This window comes from Cnephaeus nilssonii (assembly GCF_951640355.1).
Source record: "Cnephaeus nilssonii genome assembly, chromosome: 14".
Classification (NCBI taxonomy): Eukaryota; Metazoa; Chordata; class Mammalia; order Chiroptera; family Vespertilionidae; genus Cnephaeus; species Cnephaeus nilssonii.
This window is the reverse complement of record NC_137085.1, coordinates 7,822,272-7,843,033: the sequence shown is the minus strand read 5'-3', so window position 1 is coordinate 7,843,033 and position 20,762 is coordinate 7,822,272. Positions and strand designations below refer to the sequence as shown.

General features: G+C 37.0%; 2 protein-coding genes across 7 annotated transcripts in view; both read right to left on the bottom strand.

The window, feature by feature from the left end:
* GOLGA1 (golgin A1) overlaps positions 1 to 6,425 on the bottom strand; it is a 45,589-nt gene extending 39,164 nt beyond the window's left edge. The window contains exons 1-4 of one of the 3 annotated variants that reach the window (XM_079790254.1): positions 6,292 to 6,425; positions 5,459 to 5,508; positions 4,160 to 4,455; positions 108 to 198 (exon numbers count right to left, since the gene is read on the bottom strand). In XM_079790254.1, coding sequence (XP_079646380.1) covers positions 108 to 198; positions 4,160 to 4,294 — 226 coding nt within the window. In that variant the 5' untranslated portion in view covers positions 4,295 to 4,455; positions 5,459 to 5,508; positions 6,292 to 6,425. The remainder of the gene's footprint in view (positions 1 to 107; positions 199 to 4,159; positions 4,456 to 5,458; positions 5,509 to 6,291) is intronic. The other 2 variants (XM_079790255.1, XM_079790256.1) reach the window with 2 other exon arrangements.
* A 1,139-nt stretch (positions 6,426 to 7,564) lies between these two features.
* SCAI (suppressor of cancer cell invasion) overlaps positions 7,565 to 20,762 on the bottom strand; it is an 80,801-nt gene continuing 67,603 nt past the window's right edge. For 3 of the 4 annotated variants that reach the window (XM_079789770.1, XM_079789771.1, XM_079789772.1), the window contains 3 exons: positions 20,131 to 20,304; positions 19,839 to 19,939; positions 7,565 to 16,875 (listed from right to left, as the gene is read on the bottom strand). In XM_079789770.1, the coding sequence (XP_079645896.1) occupies positions 16,729 to 16,875; positions 19,839 to 19,939; positions 20,131 to 20,304 (422 nt within the window). In that variant the 3' untranslated portion in view covers positions 7,565 to 16,728. The remainder of the gene's footprint in view (positions 16,876 to 19,838; positions 19,940 to 20,130; positions 20,305 to 20,762) is intronic. The other variant, XR_013814454.1, reaches the window with a different exon arrangement.

Sequence of the window (20,762 nt, the reverse complement as noted above, 5' to 3'; positions counted from 1 at the left end):
AAATACACCAAAATAACGATAAGATTATACTATATAGCTATTTTATAGGGAGAGAGGGTCAGGGAAGGAAAATTTCCTGTTTGTTTTTTATGAGTTCTTAGACATACCAGAAAGTCTGGCCTCTAATTTCCGTATCTGTTCATTCCTTCTCAAAAGCTGAGACGAAAGATCTTCTCTGGAACTGCTTCCATCGGAAGCCTGTTGAGATAGACACAAGAAGTAGTATTCACACATGGGTTTCTGGAGGTGTGAGACCGCAGTACTGAACCAGAAAGCGATGACTCTTATTTTAGGTTTGGTTACACTTTGTGATCACTGAAAAGCTTCTTAACTTACCGGATCCTAGCTCATCAACCTATAAAGCAGAAGCAATACTATATCCATCTACAGTACGAAGGAGATGTGAGATGCTAAACAAATAAATGATGTGTGTGTATACATGGTATTGAAATAAATGATGGTGAACAAACCCATTATGATCTTATTACACCAAGTACATAATATGAAATATATGTTTTCAGTGATTAAAAAAAAAGGAAGTCACTTTATGTTTCCAAAGCTAAAGTCCTGGGATAAAGAGGGAAAAGCTCTGTGATGATAAAGAGGGGAAGGCTGGTCTGAGAGGAAGAAACTATTACTGATATCGATAAAGTTTCAGTATCTTCATCTATAAAACGAAGAGATGTCATTCTAAAGCTCTAGAGTGAATCAAATTTTCCTCAACAGTCCACATTATCTTAAAACATTATCTTTATTATTTTGGTCTTTGCTTACTGTTGTTAATAAGTAACTTGCTTTATATTTTTACCTTTGATTATAAAATTTTTAAAAACACAGACGAGTAGGGAGAATGGTTTAATGAACATTAATTTTAACAATTGCTGATGTTTTCCCATATTTGCTTCATCAATTTTTATTTTACTAAAGTACTTTAAATAACATCATGGCCCTGGCTGGTGTTGCTCAGTGGGCTGGGCATCTCCCATGCACCAAAAGGTTACCAGTTCATTCCCAGTCAGAGTTCAATCCTCGGTAGGGGGAGTGCGGGATGCAGCCAATCAATGTTACAAATCACATCGATGTTTCTCTCTCTCTCCCTTCCTCTCTAAAATCAATAAAAATATTTTAAGATAAATAAATAACAGGCATCATGGCATTTCATCCTAAATACTTTGATAAATATTTCTAAAATATAAGGACATGTTCCTTTATAATCACAATACCATTACCATACCTAACAAAATTAAAAATAATAATATCTAATATCTAGTAATGTTTCTCAATTTATTCCCAAAATGTATTTAAAGGTGGTTGAACAATTCACTTTAAATCATTGACCCATCTAGCCACTTGCCCATCCACCATGTATGGCGACGCAGTACAGTGTACAGTTAAGAGAGAGTCTCTGCAGGCAGAAGGTCCAGGTTAAAGTCCCATCTTCACCACTTATAAAAGTATAGAACTTGGGCCAATTATTAACTTCTCTGTGCAATGGTTGCATATGTAAACTATGATAACAAACATGATGTACTTCATAGAACTGTTATGAGTAAATAAATCAATAATTGTCAAGTCCCTAAAATAGAGCCTTGCATAGTTTTAATATATATCATCTATTATTAGTAGAAGTTATGATTATTACTGTTAGTGACACATCCTATTCTCAGCATTGTGCTAATAAGCACTGGAATAGAGAGAGGTAAAACAAAGAGTCCTTACCTAAAACAGCAGCAGCTGCAGTAACTGCTATCATGAAATACTTGTTAAGAGCCAGGCTATATTACAAAGTGTTTTATATACTGTGCAGCAAAGAGTTAACATCACAGGCCTGAGACTGCCATTTTTAGCAAGGTCTGCTTGGATTTTGCATGGGTTCCCACTATTTCTGATAAGAAAGGCTCATTGTACCCTAAACTGATTATGCAAAAAAAAATATATGGTTTATGCTGACACCTGTGCTTCTTCCAGGAGTCTGAAATTTTGGTAAATGACTAGCCTCCCAATAAAATCCCTGGGCACTGAAATGCTAATGGGCTTCTCTGATACACAACATTTTACCTTGTGTTACCACATTTGTCTCAGAAACAAAGACAGCCTGAAATAAAATGGAAGTAAATGTATTACTAGGAAATGGAGTAGAGAGGGTAAGTTTGGGATATTTAGGAGATGGAAGCCAAATATAGGATATCCCAGAAAAATATATACACACACTTTGAATAATTATAAAGGCAATATTTATTAAAATACATTTCATTTTTAAAATTGAGTTATTAGCTGTTCAAGTGTGTATGTATTTTTTGGGGGTACACCCTGTACTTGTTAACTGCTTGGACACCAAGAAGTGAAGGAGGAAAGAGTTCAAAATGCCTCCAAGGTTTCTTGCTGGTGACTTGGGTGATGAGGAGCACATGTGGAAATGAAGTTACTGAATTCAGTTTTGTTCATTTTAGAATTTAAGGTGCCAGAGGAAAAACATCTGGTTGGAGAACTATATGCAGCAGGTATAAGTGTCTGAAAATATGGCAGGATCAGAATGTATATATAGTAAGTTCAAATCAATTACTTTAGAAGTCTCAAAGCAAAGTATTTTCTGAATTCAGGCCAATCTGTATGTCTGGTGCATTCGAGATGAGAGCCTTCATTTAGCATGTCAGCATGCAGGTATTTTTGCCTGCATGAAAGGGAATTCAGGTATATCTGTCACAGAACTCAAGAGTTAAAACTACATCCTTCAGCCTGGTGATCAAATGTGCACTTATATTTCCTGTTAAATATAGGAGGCCAATGATAATTTAGATCTGGTAGTCTTATTGTTTCATCCCAATAACCTAATAGCTTCTGCCATGTAATCTGACCCAGACAGGTAGTGTAAGAAAGGAGGAAGATGAGTCATCTGACCATGGAAACAACTCAAGTGTCTATCACCAGGAGTAGACAGAGATAAACTGTCTTCAAGTGCTGGAATCTTATATAGCAGTACAAATAAGTGGACCACAGCTTCATGTAACACAGATGCATTTTAGAAACATGTTGAGCGGGGGGGCAGGGAAGTCCAAGAAGACTATAGTATACAATTTTTTATAAAGCTCAAAAATAAGCAACATTAAACAACAAACTGCTTATGAATATATTCATATCTGGTAGGATATTTTAAAAAGCAGGAGAATGATAACACAACATTTAGGATAGTGGTTATCTGGAGGGGAGGGAGGGGAAGGGAACTGGGAAGGAGCATATGAATAGCTTCAACAATATCAATAATGTTCTAGTTCTTTGAATAAGTGACAGATGAACAAGCCGTCATTTTATTTTTATGCTTTATACTTTACATTTACTATATATATATGTTTTACATATATCAAGTACTACAAACCATTTTGGGAAAGTTATCTGACTTTAAGAGGATCCTGCCATATGCTAAAGACATACTTTTAATCCTAAGGTTTAACATTTACCTTACACAGCAGCATCCTCATTTTTTGAAAACTTTCCAACCACAAAGGTACTTTACAAATAAGGGACATACTGCAGTCATCAGTGCCATCTTTTCATCAACTTTCCCAATAAAAGAGTGTACTTTGGCTCACTCCACATGACACCTCAGAGACCTTGTTAAGCAACAATGGCTTAAAGTATATGTGTCTACAGAGACAACAGACCGAAGTATTGAGAAACGAAATGTAAAAGAAGATGCACAAGATACAAAGATGGAAAAAGAGGACAAGGTAAAGAATATGGAAAGGAACTCACAGAAACCTAAGAAAAAATAAATAGAAAAACACCTCAGAATGAGAAAAATCATATAACTACAAATAATCTTTCAATTAAAAAATATACTTATTGGGCCCTGACCGGTTTGGCTCAATGGATAGAGCGTCGGCCTGAGGACTGAAGGGTCCCAGGTTCCATTCCGGTCAAGGGCATATACCTTGATTGTGGGCACATCTTCAGTAGGGGGTGTACAAGAGGCAGCTGATTGATGTTTCTCTCCCATCTATGTTTCTAACTCTCTATCCCTCTCCCTTCCTCTCTATAAAAAAATCAATAAAATATATTAAAAAATATACATATATATATACTTATTGGAACAATCCCTGAAATCTTATTTTAAATATATATTGAGATGGTAACAAATATTAAAAACTATGAAGATACTTACAAAGTCATCTCCTGAGTCAGCTCCCATAGAGGCAACAGATTCCTTGCTCACCGACCGTGGGATCCTAGTAGCACCTCCTGGCCTCTGGGAAACAGCAGACTCTTCTGCAACTTTCTTCTTTAGTTTTGCAAACATTTTGCCTTGTGGCTATGCTGTCCTGATGACCAGCTCTTAAGCCACCACAGTAGTCTTTAGGCCAGCAACCAAGAAGTCCAAGACAAGTGTCTAAAAAGTTCCAGACATCCAGGCTAGCTGCATTCCGTCTTAAATGTGAGTCACCTATGGCAACACAGAATCTATAAATCAGATCAAAGAGAATTCTAAGTTAAACAATGGAGAGATTTCACATCTGAGTTGCTATGTTAAGCTTCAGGTTTCAAAATTAAGTTTCACAATTTACCATGTATACTTAATAGAACACAATTACTAAACATTTAAAAAGCTCTCAGGCACTTCATATGCATATACAGATCAAGAAATTCAGTCTTGAGTTGGTGAAGTAATCTGCCAAAGATTGTGTGGCTAAGTGGCAGGGCTGGTATTTGAACTCAGGATTCTGACTCACAAGTCCCTACTCCCCGCCCCCCCCCCCCCTGCCCTGTTGCCTCTCGCATACACCCCACTGGGATATCAAACCCACGACCTGGGCATGTGCTCTGACAGGGAATCAAACCCACATCCTATCAGTATACAGCGAGGCTCCAACCAACCGAGCCATACCAGCCAGGGCCCTACTCTTTTCCTTTAGTACACCATGTTGGCAATGGCACATTAAGTAAAAATTTCCAGGGTAAACATTAACATCACATAATGATTTTGAAACCTTCTCCCAATAATACTAACTACAGTTCAGTATTGTTGTTTTTAAGATGAAAACAAAAACATGTAACTCAATGTGAGGAAAAGGTGTAATGGTATAATGTTCCCAGATGGTTTGCAATCAGCTATTCACCAGAACCTGGCAAAGACCAGGCAAGGCAGACAACTATATTATATAGGTATCAGATATCCTTAAACATTTCCTGGGAATGCTTTGTGGTTCTCTTTAAGGATGATTAAAATGACCTCAAATCAGTTTCTTTTCATAATATTCAACAATGAGACTCAAATGCCTTTTCCTCCCAATGGTGTATAAAACACGAATACTCTGGCTCGAACCTTGACTTTTCATGTTTTGTGGAGGATATCCAAGCTCTGCTACCTACCATCTACAAATGACTTTTTACCTCTTCAGGTCATCCATTTTCTGTACAATTCTTCAAAAATGTTACCTTCAATGTCTGTAAACCACCTACTCACCTGGCTTATCTGCTAGATTTAAAACAGGTTGGAGGTCAAAGTTTTCTGTCCTGCATGAAGACAAAGATAAAATGCATTGGATATTTCTCTCCAAGTGTAAGACCAAAACGCTGAGGGGGCTGGGCAGGTGGGAAGAGTAGGGAGGATGATTAAAGGAGAGAGAGAAAAACCTGTCACTGACACGATCCTCAGTGAGCCAGCCTCCCTCACCCAGGTCTTCTTTGTATTTGTGATTTGCCTAAGAGTTTCACTCACAGGCACAACAAAGAGCAAAACCTCTCATTGCAGTCGGTGCCTAAACAGACTTCGCACTGGGATCCCCGGGCGAAACAACTTGAATGAGATTACGATTTCCCGGGGCCAGTGTTTCTCAGTTGATTCTGAGTCACACTGTTTACTTGGAGCCCTGAGTCGCACTAAGCAAGTCGCGGGGGGGAGAAGATGGCTAAGTTGGGTAAAAGACAGCTGCTTAACGCCCAGGGAGGCAGGCGGGTACCTGCCGCAACAGTCTGGACCCCAGTCACTCAAGGCTTCTTCCAAACCTGCCTAAGCGTGGACTGTCAAGGAAGGGCGGGACCCACGTCCCTCCCATCTGACAGGAGGGAAACTGAGGCCAGAGGAGTGACTAGTAAGAGGTTGCGCCGGGGGATTCCGGAACCGGCTCCGCACTCCCGGGACCGGCAGCCCGCCGGACCCCACCCTCGCCCTTCAGCACCCGGCACCGCCCCCCGCCTGGGGTCTGGGGGCAGCCCCGTCCCAGCCGCTGTGGGGGCAGACCGAGTCCGCTGGGAGAGTGAGGGGCCTGCCCGGGTCTCCGGCCCCCGCCCGCGCACCTGCCGCTCTCGGGGCAGCCGGCAGAGCCCCGCCTCCGGGCCTCTCGCGAACGCCAGGCCGCGTCACCAGCGCGAACGGCCGGCCGGCAAGCGGGGCTGCGACCCGGAACCGCACTCGCGCCAGAGCCGGAAGTGACTCCGCGGGGCCCGCCCACCGCGCGCATGCGCCGGGGAGCGGTCTCCGCGGACACCGGCGCGAGCTCGGGCGGCGGTTGCGCCGGACCCGCTGGAAGGCGCGGGGCTGGTCGCTCGCTCCCTTGGGCCGGCCTGCCACGTCAGCGAGCGGCCGAGTCGCGGATGGTGACTGGGTGGCCGAAGCCTTTCTCGTTGTTTTTTCTTTAAGGAAGCGGTGCGGGACGGGGGAAGTGGGAGGAGCCTCGTGGCAAAAGGGGAAGAACCCTATTGGTTTGGTGCGGCCGGCGTGTGGTCTGCGGGAGGGAAGGCTCGGGTCGCGGTTGCGCAGGGCCTACCGGAGCGTCTAGGCGACCCCCCGCATCCCAGCCCCACGCACCCTCCACGGCCGCAGGTCACTGAGCAGCAACCACTCCACGTCCGTGCCTCCCTCGTTCCTCACACGGAAGCCCGTACCTGGTACCTCGCGCCCTGTGATTCGTGTTTTAACGTTTGTGCCCATGACCTACTGCAGCTTACACGTTTTATATCGCAACCCAGGACACATATAATGCACTATTTAAAGAACAGCTTCCAGAATCATACCCTTATTATATAGTGCAGTCTGATATGTTGCATTTCGTAAAATGCAATATACTATCCACTGTCCACTAACGGGTTTCCAACTTTGACAGATGGCGAGTCCAGAGAGGTAACACTGCCTTGTACAAAGTTACAGTGCAAATGAGGAGCCTCCGTCTGGTCTCCGGACTCCTCGAAGCCAACCAAGCCAACCATTCCACATGGAAGCTGCTCCTGCTCCTGACCCAGACCCAACACCAGCGGGCGGACCAACAGCTTCCTCTCATCCCCTGAACAATCCCTCCCTCCGTGGGTCCCAGTTCTGACCACCAGGAGCAGGGGAGGGGAGAAAAACAAGACTAGGACGTAGAAGAAATATACAAACTAGGAGAATAAGCATTGAATCCACAACCCCAAAAGAGTTTAAAATGTCTGAGGTATTATCTGAGAGAAGCAAAAAAAAAACAAACAAAAAAAAAACAACCCTAAGAGTTTAGAACTTATGTTGTCAACAATTCTTAAGAAAACTTTAACCAAATAATGTTTATTTTCATATTGATACACTTAATATATACGTGGATTCAAGATACAAAATTCATTTACAAGAGTTCACACAGATGAATGTTAGTCACATTCCTAGAGAACATTTATCAATGCAAAAAAAATGCTTTCAGTACACTGACAACAAAAATCAAATATTCTGTAATCTTGTTATTCAATAAACATAAAAATGACAACGTTTAACTTTCCATCCACTAGTATTTAAACGCCCTCAAGGTGGTAGGCACCATATAAAAGAAGAAAACATTGGAAAGACAGGCCTACAGAATCCACTCTGCAGAATCACAGTGTTTACTCTGGAATTCATTTAGTGAAGTAGTGAAAGGCTTGCTATTCTTTATGACAAATCACACATACAAGAGTCAAAAGTTATGAACTCAAGAAAATAAAATGTTTCAATAACCTGTCAATTTCTAAAATCAATGAAGTATTAACAACAACAGACAAAGCAGGAAAAGGCTGCTGAAAAAGAACATAACAAAAAAAATCCTTAAAAAGTATGTATGGCTTAAGCAATCTGGAAACACAACAGACAAGACTTTTACAAGACCACAAAAGTTCAAGTCAAATGATATTGACAATATAATTTTACCCCTTAGTCATTGGAAGTAAATAGCCCCTTCAAAATTTATTCTACTGATAATACATATAAAACTAATAAATTCAAATGGTTTGCTGTCTCACAGAGCTGAGTTAATGGATTTTGTTCTAAAGTATTAACCCACAATACCCAAAATTTAATACAATGAGCAACAAGACTACGTTTCAAGGATTACAGTAATTTGTGAATAGCTAGCTAGGCAACCAAATAGCTTCATTATTTGCACGACAGATTAGCAGCACTTGTATAAGAACTGTTACATGATAATTATTGTGCTTCAATCTCTTGAGGAGAGCTAATAAATATAACTCTATAATCCCTATAGTGTTACAATTCTGTAACATTTCAGCTACAGACAAGCACAATTTTTAAAAAGTATTTCACACCACTAGCAAATCCAGTAATTATGGTCTCCAAATGTAATTTCTGCTATGATTGAAACAAGTGCATTTCTGCCTAATATCCATAATACAGACAATAGGTTCACCATTATTTTCAGGAAAAACAATCAAACACAACTTATTTTTAACTCTTATTTGACTATTTTAACCTTTAGTGATGATTTGCATAAAGAAAAGATATTCAACCTTACAACAAACTGCTCAGAGAAAATAACGTGGCCTGAAATGACAACAATTTTTAGAGCAAAGTAAGAGATGACCTATAACTGCTTCATCAGATTCAAGGACTAATGAAACCCCTATTTGTACTGGTGCTACACACTAAAGATAACCTATTTAGATAAATTCATTTGTAAGCTCTACTATGAAAATGTTAGGACATCGTACCTGCCTTTCCTAATATCTAAGACCTTCCGACCTCAACTAGAAGAAATCTACAAAATGTAAGACTCTCTGATTGCTGAATAGCTGGTTTATTAAAAACAAACAAAAAACAATTGGAGAACTAGCCATATGGTCTAAGTGACTAAAGGAACGTATCCAGATAACTGTAAAAAGCCATGAAAACCAAGTCCTAAAATATTTTATTGAATCATTAAAAGTTATTTTTAATAAAAGATAAAGTTTTTTTAAAACCCCATTCTTTAAGAAATAGTAATAAATTTTTACTGCCCTAAAATGTTTAAAGCAATTTTCCTTGCAGATTTTAATATATTACAACACATTTTTATAACTTAGAAAAAAATCAGTAACATGCAAAAGAGGGTAGGAATACAATTTTGAAAAATACTGTGGTTATTTATGGTTTGGAAATATTTACTTTAGGATAATCATATATGATAATTTCACATTTTACAATGGTTGATCATACTATACTGATTTGATGTTTGAGAAAACTTGTGGGTCAAATTGTAATGGTTACTAATCTTAATTTTCAATCATGGACAAATGGACATTTGCAACAGCTTCAAAAGAGAAAGTATTAGTAATATAACATAAAATTTTAAATATTGTTTACTGCAGACTTATATAGGAAGGCTAGCAATAATTCCTTATCTCATTTTGAAAGTGATATAATCACTCAGTCTATTAACTTCCATTCCATAAGCCAACTGAAGAGTAACAATCTGAACCCTAAAATTACCAATGTTTCAATAAACAATACCACACCTAAAAAGATGATTGTCTTAGGATAAACTGGAATTGTCCAAAATAGGAAAATATTCCCAATTTATAGTCTGTTCTGTGACCAAATTCAGGCTTTATGATTAAGTGAATGTGGAGTACAGAATTAATATACTTCAAACTATTTAAAAATTGACCTACTGTTCAAATATGTTTTTAAAAATCACACAAAGTTAGCTTGATAATTAATTTTAGAAATAACTTTTAAAAACACACTAACGAATTTAACAAATATACTTTAAAATTAAGATATGGTACTTCAATCAATGATTAAGAAACAGTGTTAATACAGAAATGAAATTCTTCTCAAAAGTCAATATTACACCAAATAAATGAAAAATACCAATTTTGGCTTAAGAGAACATTTCATATCTACAGATGGAAATATTTCTATGGCACCAACAAAGTTATATTAATACATTTATCTTTCCCCAATTAAAGGCATGCTCCCTACATCATCTTTTTGACAACCCTTCTCTTCAACAGGTGATTGATTCCATTCACACATCAATTATTTTTCCTTCAACAGAAGGCATGCTTAAGAAGTCTGTGTTCAAAAACTCAGTGAAGCTGGGACATCGTGTAATATTGTTTTGAAATTCTAGAGTGAGGAAGACGAATTGCCTTTAAAAAAAAGTTGTTTTATGGGTGTGTTTTTTTTAAGTAAAGTGGTCATAGTATCCACTATGGAGGTCTAGCAAAGAAGAGGAGGTCTAGCAAAAATACGTATGAAGGATCAATGTCTAAGAGTACAGGAGAACGGGGGGAAAGGCTTGGTTTTCTATGCAATTCTTACCTGACATAACTGAAAAGTAACTGGCTTTACAACTGTTAGAGTCAGAGGTCATATTCACAATGTCATTCTCATCTACTGCATCTATTGCTGCCACTCTCCTCAAATCAATGTCCGCACCAAGCCCAAATCAGGTCTATGAATTTTAAACAGCATAGCACCTGCTCTGCATCTCTCCAACTGCAATGAATGATTTGTTGATATCAAACACTATAAATGTTTCCACCGATTTTTCAGAAATGGTACATTACCAATTTTTTATATTTATAACTTTATTTTAAATTTAAGACTGTAATTGAGCAGGGTTATGAATAGTTGACTATTTTATTAAAAATACAATGGAGAGGCAAATGTAATATTTTGAGGGTGGTAAAATTGACTCCTGACTCTAACTTCTCTCTTTAAGATAATTTAATAGCTTTAAATTATTAAAATGTTGGATCAGATAGATTTAATCTTCTGAAGAATAATGGGGTGAACAGTTGCTTTGCAGTTTATTTAATCATGCAAAAAAAAACCACCCAAAACTCTATTTCTGTGGTGACTGTATTCAAGTGTATATTAAACATCTTTTACCCGCTTCCATGCAAATAAACTTGCCCAGTGAAGACAGAAGTAAGTGAACATTGATATTCTGTGATATTTCATAGGTTCACAAAGTGGCAATGTACATAATCACTATCCTCTTATCTCCCCCACCTGTCATCTTTGGTAGAGGTTTGAAGGCCCAGATCTTAGAGCACACCACGCGCCTCATATTAAGAATCCTACCCTCATGTGTGAACATGTCATCAATCTACAGAACACAAGTGGTCTCACAGAGACAGATAGATACAGCTGGAGGCATTGTATTCCCTGGAAGCATTTTCTCAGATGAACGTACTCATCTTTGATATGCAGCCCCAATAGGAAATATCCATAGTCAGTAATGCCAAGACAGGACTAAAGTGATCACAGCTGCTCTAAATACACAGATTAACAACCTCCTTTTTGCAATAAATTCCACCCCACCTAAGTAAAGCCTTCCCCTAGCCTACCTAATGCCCTCTTTTCTGCCTCACAGAGACATATGAGACATATGGGTGAAAAAATTGTTGCAAAATTAAAGTCAGCATCAGGTATTAAAATGGTAACTAGGAACATATTCCCTATTTAAAGGGCATTTTCCTCTCTACTTTGAAACATGCTCAATCTTTTCCACAGCCCCTTGATTCTTAGTATAAATACTTTACGACTCAGTAATACTCAGCTATGGATTAAGAAAATAAAGGACTAATATAGCTTAAGAACCTGTAGGTGTCTCAGTTTCACATTCTTAGGTTTTTCAGGTTTATGTCACTAATTTATCATCAGTTTAAATGAAAATTGGCAGATGATTTTAAAGCTAAGAATATCCAGCTTTCTGTTAAAGATCTTCGTATCCTAATTTCAACTCCAAATTAACCCATTTTATCCAAACACAAGCCCCTCAAAATAGAGGCTCATGAATGAGATACAGCCACAACCTAATTATAGCAGCATGAACAATGCCACTATGATGTCCTCACAGAACTTAAATAAATTCAGCCCACAATGGATATGGGTATATAATATACACATACTATATCACTGCATACCAATATATTTACAAATATGTACATATATACAAAAAGTATACACAGAGATTGCATTTAGCGTCATAAAAATATACACATGCCATTACAAATAAGAATTTCAAATAAATAAAGTCAACAAAAGAGCTCTCAATGTAAATACACTTTACACTCTCCAAACACACACACAGGAACATATTCTAGTATAAACCAAAATATCACCAGGAGACTCATACCATTGATATTAACATCAAATCTTTTACTCACTTAGGGTGGGGAGGTGGTTCTGAATCACTGGCAGTAGCCAAGTTTGCAGACCTTCATACCTTACTATATTATTTCCAGTCAGGAATGTTCTCTGTATATCAGGCTGATTACAAGTCTCCGTGGATAACTAAGTACAAGGTTTTTCAACTGAGTCCAAAGCCCTTCTAAGAGACAGAAAGTTGCTAAGTCACAAAGATCAGAGATTAAACTTAAAGAAGAATGCTACAGAAAGATCCATAACTGACATACAAAAAAGCGTATTTGTTGATTTTCCCTTTACCTCAACGAAATTCAGTTCAATCACCATCTAATACACCTAATCACTTTCAGGAAATTCTATTACAAGAACAAAACACAGGGCAGAAGCCACAAGTGAAGAAAAATAAAACCCAGATCTTAGATTTAAAAAAAAATTTTCAGTCATAACTAGATTGCACTTTGCTTTTATAATCTCAAAACATTTCAACTCGGTAAAAATATAAAGAGTACAATAAATTCTATGTGCTTTGAGAGGTTTTGAGAGCACCACTTCCTAAGAAGAAAACACAGACACACAGACACATACAATATATATATATACACTGGCTAAAATCAAAGACAAAATGTCTAACTTATGGACTATAAGTTATAATAATAAATAAAAATTTGCTAGGGCTGACTCATTTACTGGTTTTAATATTTGATATTAAAAATACCATAATCTTTGTGCCAAAATATAAATCTCTTATTTCTTTCTTGTTCATTATAGAAAACCTGAGCTACTGGGAATGACTGGGCTGAGAGTAGGAGATTTGAGTTCTAACACTAGCACTGTGAATAAACTAACAATTTTTTTTTTGAGGCGGGGAAGTACCTTAGATTTCTCTTCTGTAAAACAGGGAAGAAAAGTGCTCTACCGACTTCAGAAATATATGGGAAAAGAAAGAGAAAATAATTCCATTGTGCTTACTTTTGTTTTGTGTATAACTGACTTTTTGCAGTCTTACACTTTCTGTTTTGTTTACAGTGATTCTTAAGAGAGGTGAGAGACTATCAGAATCTCCAGGGGGAGTTTGTGCAATTGGAAAACAAAGAAGTGCCCTTTTCTATTGCTTTGCTTTGTTCTTAGTTCCAATATTTAAGTTTCTGTGAATTCTAAAAATAAATAAATAATAAGCTTGCTATTTTTATATTTATAAGGGGGGGCAGTTTGCACTGAAAAAAAATGAGATTCTTTGCCATTGCCATCTAGAGCCCACTGGGGTGATTGTCCTTTTACGTTTCTTCTTCCTTAATTAAAGTAACACCTTAAAATGTAGAAGCTGACCCTGCCGGCATGGCTCAGTGGTTGAGCATCGACCTATGAACCAGGAGGTCTTGGTTTGATTCCTGGTCGGGGCACAAGGCAGCCGATCAATGATTTTCTCTCATCATTGATTTTTCTATCTCTCTCTCTCCCTTCCTCTGTAAAATCAATAGAAATACATTTTTTAAAATGTAGAAGCTAGGTAGTGGGTACAAGAGGGTTCATTAAACTCTGTTTATGTGTAAAACTTTCACAATAAAAAGTAAAACCATACACACACAGAGAGAAGATAAATATGAATTGTTTGCACAAATGTAATCTCAGTAAGGCCTATTCTGATCACTCATTTCTACATTGCTCTTTGCCACAAAACAAACGGAAAAATGTCTTTACCAGGCCCCGAATCTTCTTCATACTACTTATAACTTCCTAATATAAATTTACTTAGTTATTGTATGTATTGCCCGACTCCTCTTACTAGAATGAAGCTTCATGAAGACCAGAATTTTTACGTCTACTTTGTTTGCTTCTCCAGTGCCTGCAACAAAATCCGGAGCACAGTTGTTCAATACACATGTTTTTTGAAGGCCTGAATGAAACAAGAGCTTAGCCTTTCTTAGCAGTTTTCCTCTCAAGATCACTTTGGTTCGCTTTAAAATTTTAACTACCAGTGAGGAATTACACTACTATTAGCTTAAGAAGCCAATGCCATCATCTAAACCCTAGTTGTGATTTCTAATCACAGAAGCTCTAATATTTCAGATTCTCTTTCTGAACTAGTTTCTACAACTAAGTGAGACCCAGATATTTTCTTGAATAAAAACTAGTTAAATATGATCTTGAAAAGAAAATGTTGTGTACACTAAAATCAGGAAAATTAGTTTTCCACGTGATAGGGGGTAGAGAAATCAGTATCTTTTGGAACCAAGAATTCAAATTATAGAACCATTGAGTTGGACAGGATCTAAGGCTAATGCTTTCATTTTATAGGTTAGAATGCTAAAAAGTAGAGACATGTAGACACCTGCTAAGGACATACAGCTAGTTATCAGGGAAGCAGGATTAGAACTCAGGACTCCTAGTTTTCAGACCAGTGTTCTTTATGCTAAACAGGTGAGGATAAAGCTCAGGATGTACAATATCATTTTAAGCATTCCTGTGTTAGGAACGTTACTGGCACAGAACTTTGGGAGAATTGAAACAAGAGGTCAGACAACTAGGCCAGTCTATTGCTGGAGTCTAGGTGAAAACCTCGGTGACAAGAAAGCGGTGAATTTATTAAGGGGCTGAGAAAAAGGGAAAGTGGTCTTTATTTGATAATGGAAAACAACCCACTAGCAAAGGTAATCTCTATCCAGAATATCTTTTCCAAAGCTTTCTGAAATATGTTTAAAAGAACAAACAAAAATAATTAAAAATTAATGAAACAGGTGTGGCTCGGTGGTTGAGCGTCAACCTATGAACCAGGAGGTTGTAGTTTGATTCCCAGTCAGGGCATGTGCCTGGGTTGCGGGCTGGATCCCCCGTGAGGGGCATCCAGGAGGCAGCCAATCAATGATTCTTTCTCATCATTCATGTTTCTATCTCTCTCTCCCTTCCTCTCTGAAATCAATAAAAAAAATTTTTTAATTAATAAAACACCACAAAGTCCCCCAAAACCAAGAACAATAACTTCAAGATATCAGATATAGTATCAGCAAATTAGAACAAGTATATGAATAGCTCAGACCCAAGTAATTCTCTATGAAAACCAAGTTAAAATATAACAATAAAATTTCCCGAGGGACATAGGAAAGAGGCACCAAAAGCAATCATCTCATTTCCCCTGGGACTGCCTGCCAGAGGTAGAATGTGAGCCTGTATACAGAAAATTAAGTAGAAGGACTTCTGATGCATAACTTTCTGAGTGGAGTCAAAAGGAAAGGGGGAGGGAGGCAAATATCATAGCTAGTACCTGTGAAATTATGAAGGGGATGATAGGGAAGAAGAACACAAAAATCTTTATATTATACACTGAGTCCTATTTAAAATAATAAAAAACTTGTGTGTGAATATAAAATATTAAGTATAAGAAGTTTTAAAAAACATCTTATTGCCAAATTGTCAATGCAAAACAACTTCCATCTTAGGTTACATAACAATTCGGTTGCCCCCAACTAAAATTAATACCATCTCTGACTCTGAAGTCTCACAAACTTTAACTCTGCAAAAAAATTACAAACTCTGTACTGTACGCCACAGACTTCAATCTAGACAGTCTTTAAACCTGATCTTATGAATGAGGAATTTAAATAGAATTCCTACTGGAAATACTGTATTAAAAAGCTGACAATTTGATTTTTAAGTGAAATATTTAAAAGTTGTTCTTTTTCATTTCTAGCACTCGAAGTCTAACAAAGAAACCAAAATATGCAAACATATCTCATAAGACAGGATTCACACATTCCAAATGATATTTATCATTCTCAAGATCCCAATTAAAGCTTTAGCTTTCAGGCGCAAATCAATCTTATATAGTTTTTGAAATTCTGACAGTATTTAAGCAATTTAAATGATTTCAAGAACTGTCTCGATTATACTCTTCACCCATTTTCTACCTACTAACTTGGAATGAAAAGAAATATTATGGCAGGACTCTGTTCTAGATTTTTAGTAGTCCATGCTGGTAATTTCATCTCTGTGAACAATTACACTGTAAGGTCCAAGTTTAAGAGTTGGATTTTCCTCATTATACAAAAATAAATAATTTACTCTTCGAAGAGTGAGAACAGTGAATATTTGAGTGTAGGATGAGATGCTGGAGGCAAGTATCCGTACCTCAAAACCAAAAAAATAAAAATCCCAAAATTAAGTGAGTTTTTTAAAAGATCTGAAAGATTGTATTTTAAAACAGTCACCCTAAATGTTTGCACAATGTTTTAGGTTTGTTTTTAAAATGGTGGTCCTAAATTAAAAAATAAAAACGAAGTAACACCACTATGTGTCTGTCATCACATTAGAAAACGGCACCATTTAAAATCTGTGGCAAATGAAAGTGTTTCGACAAGAGGGTTTTTGTTTTAATAGTCATCCAAGGTATTTTCAAAGAACACGTTTCGAACATCCAGAATGGATGCCAATTCCAAAATGTGCTTCTGGAGATGAGGGTTCTCCACCGTTTCATCCCTTGGCAGTTGTGGATATGATTCTGGGTAATTCCGAGTTTCCTAACAGGCAGAGAAAAGTCAAGTTTTATAGTTTAATGAAAGAAAATTATAAACATTAACATTATTGTTAGCATTAACAATATTAAGGAGTAACAATATGTATTTTTCTTCCATATTGGTATGATTCTTATTGGTAACATGTTTTGAACATAGAAAATTGCTGGCATGTGACCACTTTGATCTTTAAAAAATGATAACTTCATATGGTTCAACTTAATCTATTAATTTTGTGAGTTAGTTCCCAAATATTTACTGGGGCTGATCATTTCTGGGCACTGTGGAGACCATACAATTACCACTTGTTAGGGGAGAAATCCTAGCATATTTCAACAAGTATTTCTTAAGTAAATGAATAAGAAGATTTGTAGCAGAAATTAAAATGAGAGAAAAACCACGAGAAGCACTGAGAAGGTCAAATTAATGGGCCTTTGAAATTAACTACAGGAGAGGGAGGTGTCAAAATGACTAAGATTTCAGGACTTGAGAGAAGGGTTGGGAACAACTGAAAGAGAAGTAAAAGAGAAGATGATCTGGGGATAGTAGAAAGCTTCAGGTTTTAGGTAGATTTTATTTTTTATTTTTTGAAATATATTTTATTGATTTTTTGCAGAGGGGAAGGGAGAGGGATAGAGAGTTAGAAACATCGATGAGAGAGAAACATTGACCAGCTGCCTCCTGCACACCTCCTACTGGGGATGTGTCCACAACCAAGGTACATGCCCTTGACCGGAATCGAACCTGAAACCTTTCAGTCCGCAGGCCGACGCTCTATCCACTGAGCCAAACCGGTTAGGGCAAGGTATATTTTATTTGTGGTAACAGGGTAGTAAAAATAGAACTGCTTCCCAACCAGAATTTGAAAATTTAGGGCTGTATCTTAGAAGACAAGTTTGAACAGTATATGTATCTTAGAAGACAAGTTTGAACAGTATAATCTGCATGGAGAGAAATATTGCAGCCATAAAAATATATGAGATTTCTAAGAATATTAACAAAGAGTAAAAAAGAAAGAGTTCCTAAAAAGGGAGATGAAAGTTAAGAGAAAAAAAAAAGAACAGAAAATAATAAAAAAAAGAGAAAATAATAATTTTGTAATTACATGAAAGCAAAAGAAGAGGACAATTTCAAGAATCAGGTAATTCTCACTTGGAATTTTGTCTTCATTTGGTAATTTCTATAGACCATAATTTTACCACACATTTAAAATTTTCTGAAGAAGTTGCTACTTTTCTGAAGAAGTTGCTACACAAGACATGTCCTATATTCAAATGTCATTTCTATTTCTCTTATTCCTAGAAGCCTCACGCATTACACATTACAAAGACCAAATTTTGTTTTACTATACTAATTGTTATGAGTGCTAACGATAAAATGTTCAAAAACACTAAAAACAACAACAAAACCCCAAGAACTACTTGGGGGACTACTGTAAACTGAACAATTCTCTCAGCTCACACAGGGTTGGGAGATGTTTGAGTTCTGAGCAAGCATTCCCCGGAGTGGAGAGTATTTGTTGAAACGGAACATATGAAAGAGACCCCAAAAGAATCACACTTCTTAGTTTTAGGCTGAAATAAGTTTCTAACTATATGCTAACACTACTCTAAATCCACCCTAATAAGTTTTTTAAAAAAGCTATGAAAAGGTCAAACAAATTTGCAAGTAAGTTCATTCCTGCCAGAACAAAGTCTAACACTTTTTTTTTCTTTCTAACACTTTATAGAAAGACAACAAAATCCAGAATTCAACATCATAAAATTCACAGTGCCCACAGTTTAGGGAAATTACTAGGCATACAAATTAGAGTATGAGACCCATAACCAGTAGGAAAAACAATAAAAATAAAACTATAAATGATAGAGAATATAGTATTAGCAGATAAGGACTTTACCTATTACATATACATTCAAGAGCACAATGAAAACGTAAGTATAATGAGAGAAATGAAAAGTATAATAGCTAAAAATTTAAAAACCTCAATGAACAATGCCTTATAGTTAGTTACCTGAATACACAGAAAAAAACAAACTACTTAGAACCAAGCAGACAAAAGACTTGAATACTCTTCATCACAAGAAGAACACAGAATAACACATGAAAAGTTGCTGAGCCTCAACAGTAATTCCAGAAATGCGAATTAAAACCACAATGAGCTACTACTTTACACCCACCTGATTCACATAAAGTATGACTGCAACAAATGTTGGCAAGGACTAGAGCAATTGCAACTCTTACACACTGCTAGTACGGTGTAAATTACTGATACAACCACTTTACAACATGCTTGGCACTATCTAGTAAAGTTGAATGTAACTAAATTGTCTGTTCTCACCTTCCACTATTAGGTATTCCTCAGAAAAAGTCTTATATATGTATACCAGGAAAATTATAGAAGATTTCACAATGGCATTGTTTATAGTATTTATAAACTGGAAATAACCCAAATGTCCATTATCAGTAGAATACTAGTAAGATGAGTAATTTGCGCTACATTTGTCAAACCATGAAATCCTATATAGCAGTGAAAACAAATGAATAAAAGCTATAGCCAGTCACCACCATGTCTGAATCTCAGGACTATAATAAAGAGTGAAAAAAAGCAAATTGTAGAATACCTAAAACATGGATCTATCAATATGTTGTGTAGGAATACAAATACATGTGGCAAAACTTTAAAGGGAAATGAATGATAATTATAAAAATCAGGATTTTAGTTTTATTTGAGAGGAAGATAGGATTAGAGAGAACCTACAAGGGATCTCAAAAGTAAAGAAAATGTTTTACTTCTTAAATTGGGTGGTAGGTACTCAGATGTTGCTTATTTTGTCCATCTTTAATACTTTACATATTAATTTGTAAATATGATTTTGGATCTATCCAAACTCGAATACAGGTAAAATATAATACAAGATGGTTAAATACCTAAAATGGTAGGATTGGTCATTAAAATATTCTTTGCTTACCCGAAAAATCTTGTGCATCCTCATGGTGGCTGAACAAAAGACAAATCTCGTGAGAAGCAAGCGAAGAAATTCATCTCCAAAAAACTGGAGGAATGCCTGATCTGCAAAGAGGAGAAAGAGGTAGTAAAAAGATGCTTAAAGGGAAAATAGATTTCTAAGGGGAAGGGAAGTTCAGGAAAACCTTCTCAACTTTCCTGCCTTCAACCAATACTTCTGAAAATTCAAACAATTCAAACAATTTTAAACCATTACAGTACGTTTCGTTATGTGTGCAGTTAGGTTAGTAGGGTACCTATTGAACGTGAATGGGTCAGTAGCTGGGCAATATCGCGGTTGATTTTTCGAAGATATTCTTGACACTTTTCCCACAGGCCTCTGCGCATGCTTGACAATCCAGAGACAAATAGGAAGGCCATTAGAGGATTGTTCAAAAAGAGCGTGAAGAGGCTACCTCGCTGAGATTGATCTGTAATAACAAACATGTTTTATATATTTATATAGAAAACAGTTTTGCAAAGGTAAGAGATGCATTTGAGGAACATTTTAATATACTGACAATGTATACAATTAAAGCTATATCATTAAGTCTTAATTCAACAAAGTAGATTCTGCAAGGAACTACAAAACATGTACCAGGCATATTGCTTTCTGCAGAACTAACTTTAAAGCCTAGTAAACTAAAGAGAAACAGGACATGAACATATTTCTTTGCCTTCCTCCCCTCCCCCCACCCCCAACTAATAAATTTTACCCAAATATGGCAAGGACTAGATCACAGGCAGTTCCTGACAGAATTCTCCGATGAGTTCTAGGACTGCCAGTCTTTTTCACTCTGGTGAGTTGTTCTTTCTCCACCGATCCCTTAAATATCAATCTTTTTTTTTCTTTGGCCTGATACATTGCTGATCTCACCTACTCTTATAA